Here is a 9630-nt window from a genome sequence, read left to right as displayed (position 1 = left end):
TCTTTAAATATGTCCAAATCAAACACAATCAGTCCTGTTCATTTTAATACATTACAATACATTTTAATACRGTCTAATTATTGACGCTTAAAGTGTTTTTGTCTGTCWGCAAAATATCTTGTGAACMACCTGGAATCATCTAATGAAACCTTCAGAAAACAATCACTGCAGTTACCAGTGGAGCTTATTAACAATTCAAGATGGCYGCCACAGCCACCTGACCTCAAAAAACATAAAGTCTCAAATTCAATCAGTCTATAATTAGGTGAGGTAGTAGCTGAGAGTCATCACAGCTTGGATATTTATCACTTAATGAGGTAACTTTCCTGTGAACCCTCTTTCCCAAACAAGCCCCGCCCCTCTGCACACACACATCCACACCCACGTCCAGCGCACCAAGTCTTTAATCACTGTGATGAAACACTTAAATGCAAACATGACTTCCATAACCAATAAATGATGTATCAAATCCTCGACGCACCTCATTTCTCTGAGTCCAGCTGACGTTAACCCTTCGTCTGTGGACAGAAATGCCAATTAAAGCCACGCCCATTCAGAACGACAAGCAACATCCTTGGCTTTTTTTTTTTTTTTGAAACCCTACCACCTCAAATCATAGGAAGAACCGGTCGTGTAAATTACAAGTTAAACCTCAAAGCAAGCAGAAAATAAAGGCCGAGCAGCCGAAGGTCTGTGAAGGTTTTGAGGCCAGGAAGCGAGGAGGGAAGCACACAGCGACTCTGTGTCAGACGTGGAGAYGGCGTCTGACCTCCCCAGGTTGTCTTTGCCGTTGTATCAACAAGCTCCGAGGTTCACAACCGAGAACTTATCGTCTAAGTCACAGAATCCAGCGGCCGAACTGCTGAAAAAAAAAATTACACTTAACTGCAGAAAATGGTGCTTTTTATTTATCTTTGCGCGGTCAATGGACCTATTCATTGACATTTGACTTGGCTCTGGCGTCTCCCCCAGCGGAGGGAGTAAAGTGCACCTCCTGCTTTTTCTCCACGCTCAGATGCAGACGGATGAAAAAACTAACAAACGTTAATAAATGTCGCGAGGCCCGCCATGTTTGTGCAAATCACGTCTGAGCTGCTTAATTTGGATCGACTCATTTTCTTAATGAACCCATTTCATCTTTAATAAACCTCAGCATTAACCTGATAACTCTGCACATTGTGACAAAACTGCGTTTATCTCAGCTGTTTATAGATGTAAAGATGTCTGTTCTGACCATTTCGCCACAGCCTTACTGACCTTTTGCCTTCGCTGTGTGACTCAACATCAGAGGTTTTCACGAAAATAAGCTGCAGTGGTTTTCAGAGTGCACAAAAACAAAAATCCCTGTTTGAGGCTGAATAAAGCATTTGTCTCTCCCATTTAAAGGTGGAAACAATTCTTAAAAACAAATAAAAGTCACATAAAGTCTGAATTAACTGCTCTTCAAGTTTCAGCCCACAAACATGAAAAAAATAAAAAAATAAACACTAGAAGATAAAGTAATGCAGTGCCATCCCCAAACCGAGCACCAGGAGATAACAGAGGAATTTCAAAAATAATACGATCATTCCACAGAAAACACTTTCAGCATAAGACCTGACAGAATCATTCATCAAAGATAACTTCAGAGGTTCATAAATAAATCACACATTTCCATTATTGTCAAAAATCAAAATCAATCACTTCAGAAATCATATTTTCCTTTGGCTAATTTCTATAGTTTTGTCATTAACGAAAGCTGTCAGACTTCAAATTAATGTTTTAACTTAATTATCACATAGTAAAATACAAAATCATATTTAAATTTTTTTAAATAATTGTTTTCTTGCTTAAAATAAGTTAAAATATATTAAAATATTGTAAATAATTTGTCTACAGCTTGAAACTTTATAACAAGTGAACTGTTTGACATTGAAATATTAGCTTAGCTTATCAAAAAAATCATTTTTGCTTGATAATTATTTTTAAATGCTAAGCAAGTTTAGGATGGATTTTTATGAATAAGCATTGCTGCTAATTTAATTTTAACAAGCTAGTTGATTTAGCTAGTAGAAAATGTTACTAAAGGACGGCTTGCATTAGCTAGCAGTAGCTGCTACTACTAGCTAATAGCCAGTCTAGCCAGTCTGTTAGCTAGTAACATTTGCTACTTAGTAGCAAATAGGGGCGTAAGAAAATATCGATACACTGAAATATCGCGATATTTCATTTCCCAATACTGTTTCGATATTCTAAAGCCCTGTCAAGGTTTAAAATGTCAACCTTCTTGCCAACCGTTCATTTTTATGTTGTAGTTCAGCCTCTGACCACTAGTTGGCAGCAGTGAGCCAGCCATTTGGCTCCTCTACCTCTTGAGCGCCAGAGAATAAGGGTAGCATTAGCATTGTAGGAGACAATGTAAGTATTGTAAGTAAACATTAGCTTTTGCTTTTTTTCAGTAAGAGGTTTTTATTTAATATAATTTTTGGACAAAAATATCGCAATATATTACCTTGCTTACAGTATCGCAATATATCGGGATATATCGTATCGTGACCCCTCTGTTATGATATGTATCGTATCGCCAAATTCTTGCCAATACACAACCCTAGTAGCAAATGTTACTAGCTAACAGACTAGTTAGATTTGCTACTCACAAGTGCTGCTAGTCTGTTAGACGATAAGCTGCTAATGATATTTGCTAACAGGCTAGTAGCTTTACTAGTTAGACAGCTAAGTTAACAACACTATCAAATGTAGTTAGCTTTTAGTTTGTGTTCCAGCAAGAAGGTGTAGGTTGCAATATACCAAACTTTGGTCAAATATAAAAAATTAAAGCAAAGAGACTTAATACAGTTATATAGATTAGCTACAACTATAGCATCAAATTAGCAGCACGTTAAAAAGTGTGTTAACTGAGCTTTGTCATTAGCAAATATTAGCTAGTCTAAGCCATGATATACCTGTACTTTAAAGGCTGAATTTGATATTTTATAAATACCAGCGTTAAACTAATCATGATTATATTGGAGCTTTCACTGTCTACAGGYGCTACAAAACAAAAAAAAAGAGACAAATAGCTCTGTCTCTGATAGGTGCTGAGCAAAAAACATAAATGGTTTAATTAACTGTCTTATTTATTTATTTTTTTCCTGTTTGTCTTTGTGTTGTGTTCTCACGAAGTACACTCGCACCTCGGGTTCGACACCAGATGAGACGTTTGGGAACGTGAATGCTCGTAACGACGCTCACGCTCCAAACTCTTCCAGGAAACACATAAACTGTGGACTGTTTGATCAGCAAAACTGTAATTGTGTGCAAATGTGCGCGTGTGTATGTGTGTGAGACGGAGTGTGTGTTGGCTGAGGGCTTTATGTACACAGCAGCTTGAATAGAGGTGCTGTCAGATGTTCGACACGAAACACAGACGATGTAACGTCAGCAGACGGGTCTGTCATGAACACACGAAAAGCAACAGTTTGAAACATAGTTTACTCGTGAACGTATGCAGRGAGGGCAAATGTAGGTGTTTAAAGTCCGATAACATCTGCTGTGGAGGACATTGTTTTCTGTTTATATAGAAAATAAATAAAAACTGACACACTGTAAATTACTGCTAGAAGTATTTTTAAAAGAAAGCTCTAAAAATGTCGAAGTAAAAAAAAAAACTGTTGCAAAACTACGCATCAGATCTGCCAAAGTCTCTGATTATGTCAGTTTTTATGTTTCTACTGTGTTTTATGAAGGAGATAAAACAAGGTAAAAAGTTATCTTCCAGTTCTGGGGAGAAAACTGACAGCTGAAATATAATGGGGGTCAATAGGGGATTTAGTGCACTCTTGAGGGATTTACAAGAAAATCGTAAAACCTACAGCAATTACAGACACAKTGAGTGAAAACTAATAAAAATGGCTAAATTGTAAATAAGAGTTTGTTTGCACAAGTCCTGGAAAGGTCAGATAGCTTAAAAGTTGTTGAACGTTCAACTATTACATCATCAAATATCCTTGGATTGTGTAAAAAAATTATAAATGTTTTAAAATGACGGTTCAGACGTATAAAGTGCATCTTTCTGTGACCTGTTTAAAATTTAAATTATGTTTCCATGATGACGTATAAAAATACGGGGTTGGGTTTTCTCARTCGTTTTGTTCAAATCCCATTGTCGCCCATAAGATTTCCATTTTCCCCAAATTTTGACTATGCAGTACTGGTAACAGAGTTACTAGCAACGAGTTCCTAATTGAGAATTTTATTTTTACTAAAAGCTGCGAAATAATAAAAGTAAACTGAATTGGCACCCTGCTGGTGAAAAACTCAAAGATTATTATTATTWTTTTTTAATCTACTTGACGTTTCCATGAGCATGTCGGTTATCGTGCACATCTGCGGTGCATGACAAGTGCTCATTGGCACTTTGAAAAAAAAAAAAAAAAACAGCATAAAATATTAAAAGGTATGTTTACGATAAAAGGGAAAGCAATTCTTCTTTCCCTCACAACCGCATTATTAATTCATACTGTTAAAACGACTTTCCACGAATTAATGGAGACGACGCACGGACTCGCAATTGCTTTTGGAAATAAAGGGCAGGTCGGCCAGTCAGGCGATGCATTATGGTGGAACTGAGTGGGTCTTATCTATGGAAAGCATGCTGTTAGCTTTAAAGGTACCTCGGCTTTGCGCACAGACACCACACTGGAACCTCAGTGGCAGTTTGGCGATAATCATTTTTCACTTGTGGCCTACCACAGGATCACAGCAGTAAGTAAACTGTTGAAGAGTCCAAGACATAGCACTCTAAATCAGTGTTTGCAACATCTGCATAGCAAAGGACTGAGTCAGGCTGAAAATGTCAATAACACTGAAAACTGTAAGGAGCACTTTTCTTAATAAAGTTAGATAAATGGGTAAACAAACTCCCACGCAGTAATTTAGGGGGCAAGTGAAACGGCAAGGAAAACTCTGTCGACGCTCTGTAAATGTTAATTAATAACAGATTCGCTGTCAGCGTGACGATTCATGAGAAGCCAGCGAACAAAACTGAGAAACCACCAGAAGACAAATTGCAAAAACGGCACTGGCGTGTGCGGGTTTTGGTGAAGTTTAGCTTCTTCTCCGAGCTGCAATTAAGTTTTCAGCCTCTCTCGCAGTGAAACAAAACATCATAAAAAAAAACACAGACTGGGTTTGTCTACGTTTCAAACACTGACTCTGCAGATGGGCGGATGCTGGTTCTGAATGGTACTTTTGGTCGGTCCACTGGCCTTGATGCCCACACCTGGTTTAGATTAGTGGTGCCCAGCTGGTCCGGCTTCAGGGCCCACCATCCACCCTTTAAAGACACGACGTGACCGAAGTCGAGAAAAATGTTCAACTTCTCTAATTTATTGGACGAATCGACGGCGCAGAACCTGACGTGCTAAAACAACTAGCAAGTGGTGATACTGGGGGAAATATTCCTTTTAACGACACAATTATCAGCATATCTTTTCAATTTAAAACTTTTCATTTTAGTAACTTCAGTCTTTTTTAATAGATTCAACATTACTTTCATTAAACATGAAATAAAAAAAATCAAACTACCAAGAAGTAGTTTCAAACACTCAAAATATATAAATTTTGTCTTATTAAAGTTATTCAGTCACTTAAAGGTAATTCTGAGGTGATATTCTGTTTAATAGTTATCAACCAGATCAGTCCTAAAGCACAAAGTTTGGAGAAAAAGACCAGTCTTCATCCAGGCTAGGCTAACAGGCTAACAGTTAGCCTGATGTATGCAACATTAGCTAATATTAAACCTCTACACTTCAGGCGTGACGCCTTTCGTTCAGTTAGTTGTTTTTCTGTAAACAAACATTTGAGTTTCTACATCAATATAGCAACAGCTGGGAGACTTAAACATTCATCAGCTTCAGCACCATCGATGCTACAGTTAGCATGTTAGCATGTTAGTGTTGTAACACAGACGTCATTCAGTTACAAAAACAATAAAATCTAAACAAATGGATTTGTTCCAAAGCGTGTAGTTTTAATATATGTTCATGTTTTTTTTCACACGGTGTTGTTTTTGAAAGAGTTCTTTCATAAGCTTTAATGCTAACACTTTGGCTAAGTATTAGCTACAGATGTTAGCATGGTCACACAAATGTTTTGTTACGAAAAACAGTGACAAACTAAAGCAATGGCATTTTACATAAGTGTACAGGCTTATTATAAGTTAATGTTTTTCACACAAGCGTATCCTTTTCGAGAAAGAGTTGTTTAGAGGCCTAAAAACCAATAACCATTTGGCTAACCGTTAACCTGCCTGGATTTTTCTCCATAGATTTCAAATATCTTTAACTCGGATATTTTTTTGACAAATTGAGCTAAAATTTGGTATTTTGGTTACTGAACACGATCCCTATCACATAGTAAATTTAAATCAAAAATTTAAAAAGGTCACTATTGCTAAAAAGGGGAAAAAATTGCCATAACACGGCCATATTTAGCCTAATTGAGTTGGCATTTATGGCAGCAGAATTCCCCAAAACTTTGAAGAAATAAATCTTAAACCCCTTTATCGTTACTGCAGGAATTATTCTAGTTATAACTTGTTTTTTTTTTCACACTGGTATGTTGCTTTTGATAACAAGTTGTTTTATAGGCCTAAAAATGATAATCGTTTGGCTAACCATTAGCCTAGTCCGGATGAAGACTTTTGCCTCTTTTTWTCCACACTTTGTTCACTATGATTGATGCCATGTCAGGTAACACAGACTAAACTATCACTTTCATTACTTTTTTTTCTGACCCACTGAAAATAGGTCTGCGGTTCACGTTTGGGTCACGACCCTGCAGTTTAAAACCCCCTGATTTAAAGTGACAGTGAGGATTGAAAAAATGTCAATTAGGGCACCTATACAGGGTTATTTTAAGAGTTTCTCATCACGCATCCATGTCTTTACACTTCTGGGTTCATTCTGATGCTTAAAACACGTAAAAACGAAGACAAAACCCACCAGCCGCGAGACATATCGGCAGCAGGAGCCTGAAGATCAGCCCGCAGACCACTTCAGAGGCCATGACGCCCGGCAGGCGGCCCGACCAGGGTCCAGGTAGAAGAAGAAGCCGGAGGTTGTCTCTCTCTCTCTCTCTCTCTCTCTCTAGGGTTCGTGTTTCTCTCGCATCTCAAGAGTTTGTCCTCCTCTGCGCTCCGTCACATCCCGACCGGCCGCATCGGCTCTCCCCGGCTGCTGAGGACACCTGGACGCCGGCCATTCCACAGCAGGTCGGTCCCCGGTTCATGCTGCCCGCATGATGCGTTTCAGGGGCCGGGATGAGCTGAAGGCATCATGTGGCGCATTCAGGACTCAGGAGAGGGGGTGCGCGCGGCAAAAACAAGCCGAGAGAGAGCAGCCAACAAGTCCTCAAGTCCAATTAAGCTCTCCCGCTAACAAAAAAACAACTTTAACCGGCAACAAAAAAACTCTTAAACTAGCCTATTTACACTTTCCGGTTGTAGGTCGGTGAAAAAAAGAAGCAGAAGTCCGCGGATAAGTCCACACATCTGTATGACGCACGCCCCTCCTCGTTGAAAATTGACTTTCTGACTTCTGGCGCTGGACTGTTTTCCCCAACTGGAAKGATACTGGGACGAGCCTGTGAGTGACAGGCGGCTCCGCCAATCAGAAGTGAGCGACCGAGAAAGGTTCCGCCCCCGGAGATAATTGGAACCAAGATGTTAAAAATAATAAATAAATAAATACAGAAAACAGAACTGGGCATTAATTTTAACATAACAGCTCCGCGGCTTTAACATCAAAATGTTTTGTTATCGTTTCATATTTATTTTTTTAATCTAAGTCTATTAAACATTACATTAGATTACAGGTGGGGTTTTATGAATCTTCTGGGTTTTTCACTCATTATTGGACTCTGACAAAGAGAAACAGCGACATATACTGGCAGGAAATCATTTTTATCTTGGAGGCAGGAATTTTATTTATTTTTTTCAGATAATTGTTTTTGCTCATGTCATGTCTGTGTCTGCGTGTTAGCAAAATTTTAATATTTAATGAGCCTGGACAAAATATAATAAAAGTCCTTAACATTTAGAGCAAGATTCAAATACAAATAAAGTTGTAACTCAGACCATTTTACAGACTGAAATTTGGTGATAGCATTACCTCTAACACATGAAGCTCAAAATATTCAATATATTGTGCTTAAAACGTTGGTCTATTAGCAAAATATCTCATAAACCACTGGACAAATGTTGAAACTATCAGAAACTATCATTAGCTTTATGCAGTGGTGAGTACAGGTCCCCTAAAGCACTAATAGGGGAACTAGTTTTCTGATTAGTGGTTTAAGGCTTTTGCTAATTTATAAATTCATTAGTGGATTAGCACTTGCTAAATTAATGGGCTGAATTTAAAAGCACCAACTGAGGTCTTTAAATGTTATTGATCAACATCATTGTAAACAGCTGAGGRTGAAAACTGTCACACATTTTGTTTATATGGCATTTATCCACTAGGTGACATGTTGACATTGATTATTGTTGACGATACCTGTGCTAWWTTAGTGCTTTAAGGTTAGCGCAACACTGGCTTTACGTCTAAAACTGATTATTAATAGGAGTCAACTMAAATCAAACTGGCCAATACAAACAGCCAACATAAAAATGTTGTTTTGTAAATATTTAGCTAGATAATAAAACTTGGAAATCATGTAAAACATTATTTACAACGTTTGACCTAAATTAAAAAATATATTTCGAACAAAAGACATTCTTAAGCCTTTGATTTCCAGTTTGTAACATAATTAAGAGTGATGAGAAAAACATCTGCTCAGTTTTCATGTGAACCAGTTTATACTTTGGAAAAAGACCCTTAACGTAAATTAAACTTCAATCCAAATAACTTTAACTTTTTCTCCCATTATTGTAAGTTATGACGTCCGTCGGATGTGAATTAYATCAACTGCAGATGTTTCCTTATAGGTCAGAAAATTAACTTATTGTTTTTTAACTCTTTTGTCTTTTGATGTGATCCTCCCATCCTGAGTCTCGTTCAGCTGAAGGAAGTTCTTCTGGTTTCAAAGTGTTATAAAAATATATATAAAATAAAAAAATTAAACACCTGACTTGTGCAGACTTCTGGCTCCTCGCAAATTAAACTGATCTAAATYTACCTCCCAACAAGACAGTAGAAGAAATATTTTCATGAGATCAAAATGACTTCATTGGTTTTAGAGCCAGACAGTAATATTTTTATTTATGGCATAAATAAAAACAGGGGAAAAAAATCATCGAGTCTCGACAATGATTGACTGAGGTCAAAGTGTCTCTCATAAACAAACATCAGAGGCCAAAAAGAAAATATATGAGCATCTAAGCTGCTTTTTACATGTTTTTAGCCACTGTTGATAAAATAATGTTAACTTTTGAGCCTGGGACGTATAAACCAGTAAATCTTATTTAACCTTGAGAGACACAGTTTGTTGTGTTTATCTTTCACGTTTAAGAAAATTTATGATTAACTGGAAAACAACATGAACTAAAGAAAATACACTTTCTGCCAAAAACTAATGCAAAGATGTTGAAACTGAGTTGCTAAAAGTAGCAAAACAAACTAGTTTAAAAAGACCAAAAACACTATAGCA

General features: G+C 37.4%; 1 protein-coding gene across 5 annotated transcripts in view; it reads right to left on the bottom strand.

The window, feature by feature from the left end:
- The window catches only part of piezo2b (piezo-type mechanosensitive ion channel component 2b), an 82319-nt gene extending 74635 nt beyond the window's left edge, over positions 1–7684 (bottom strand). For 2 of the 5 annotated variants that reach the window (XM_014019968.1, XM_014019965.1), the window contains exon 1: positions 6984–7684. In XM_014019968.1, coding sequence (XP_013875422.1) covers positions 6984–7047 — 64 coding nt within the window. In that variant the 5' untranslated portion in view covers positions 7048–7684. The remainder of the gene's footprint in view (positions 1–6983) is intronic. The other 3 variants (XM_014019964.1, XM_014019966.1, XM_014019967.1) reach the window with 2 other exon arrangements.
- Positions 7685–9630: the final 1946 nt, after the last annotated feature.

This window comes from Austrofundulus limnaeus, unplaced genomic scaffold, assembly GCF_001266775.1.
Source record: "Austrofundulus limnaeus strain Quisiro unplaced genomic scaffold, Austrofundulus_limnaeus-1.0 Scaffold237, whole genome shotgun sequence".
Lineage (NCBI taxonomy): Eukaryota > Metazoa > Chordata > Actinopteri > Cyprinodontiformes > Rivulidae > Austrofundulus > Austrofundulus limnaeus.
The sequence above is the reverse complement of the archived record's forward strand: the minus strand, read 5'-3'. Positions and strand labels throughout refer to the sequence as shown.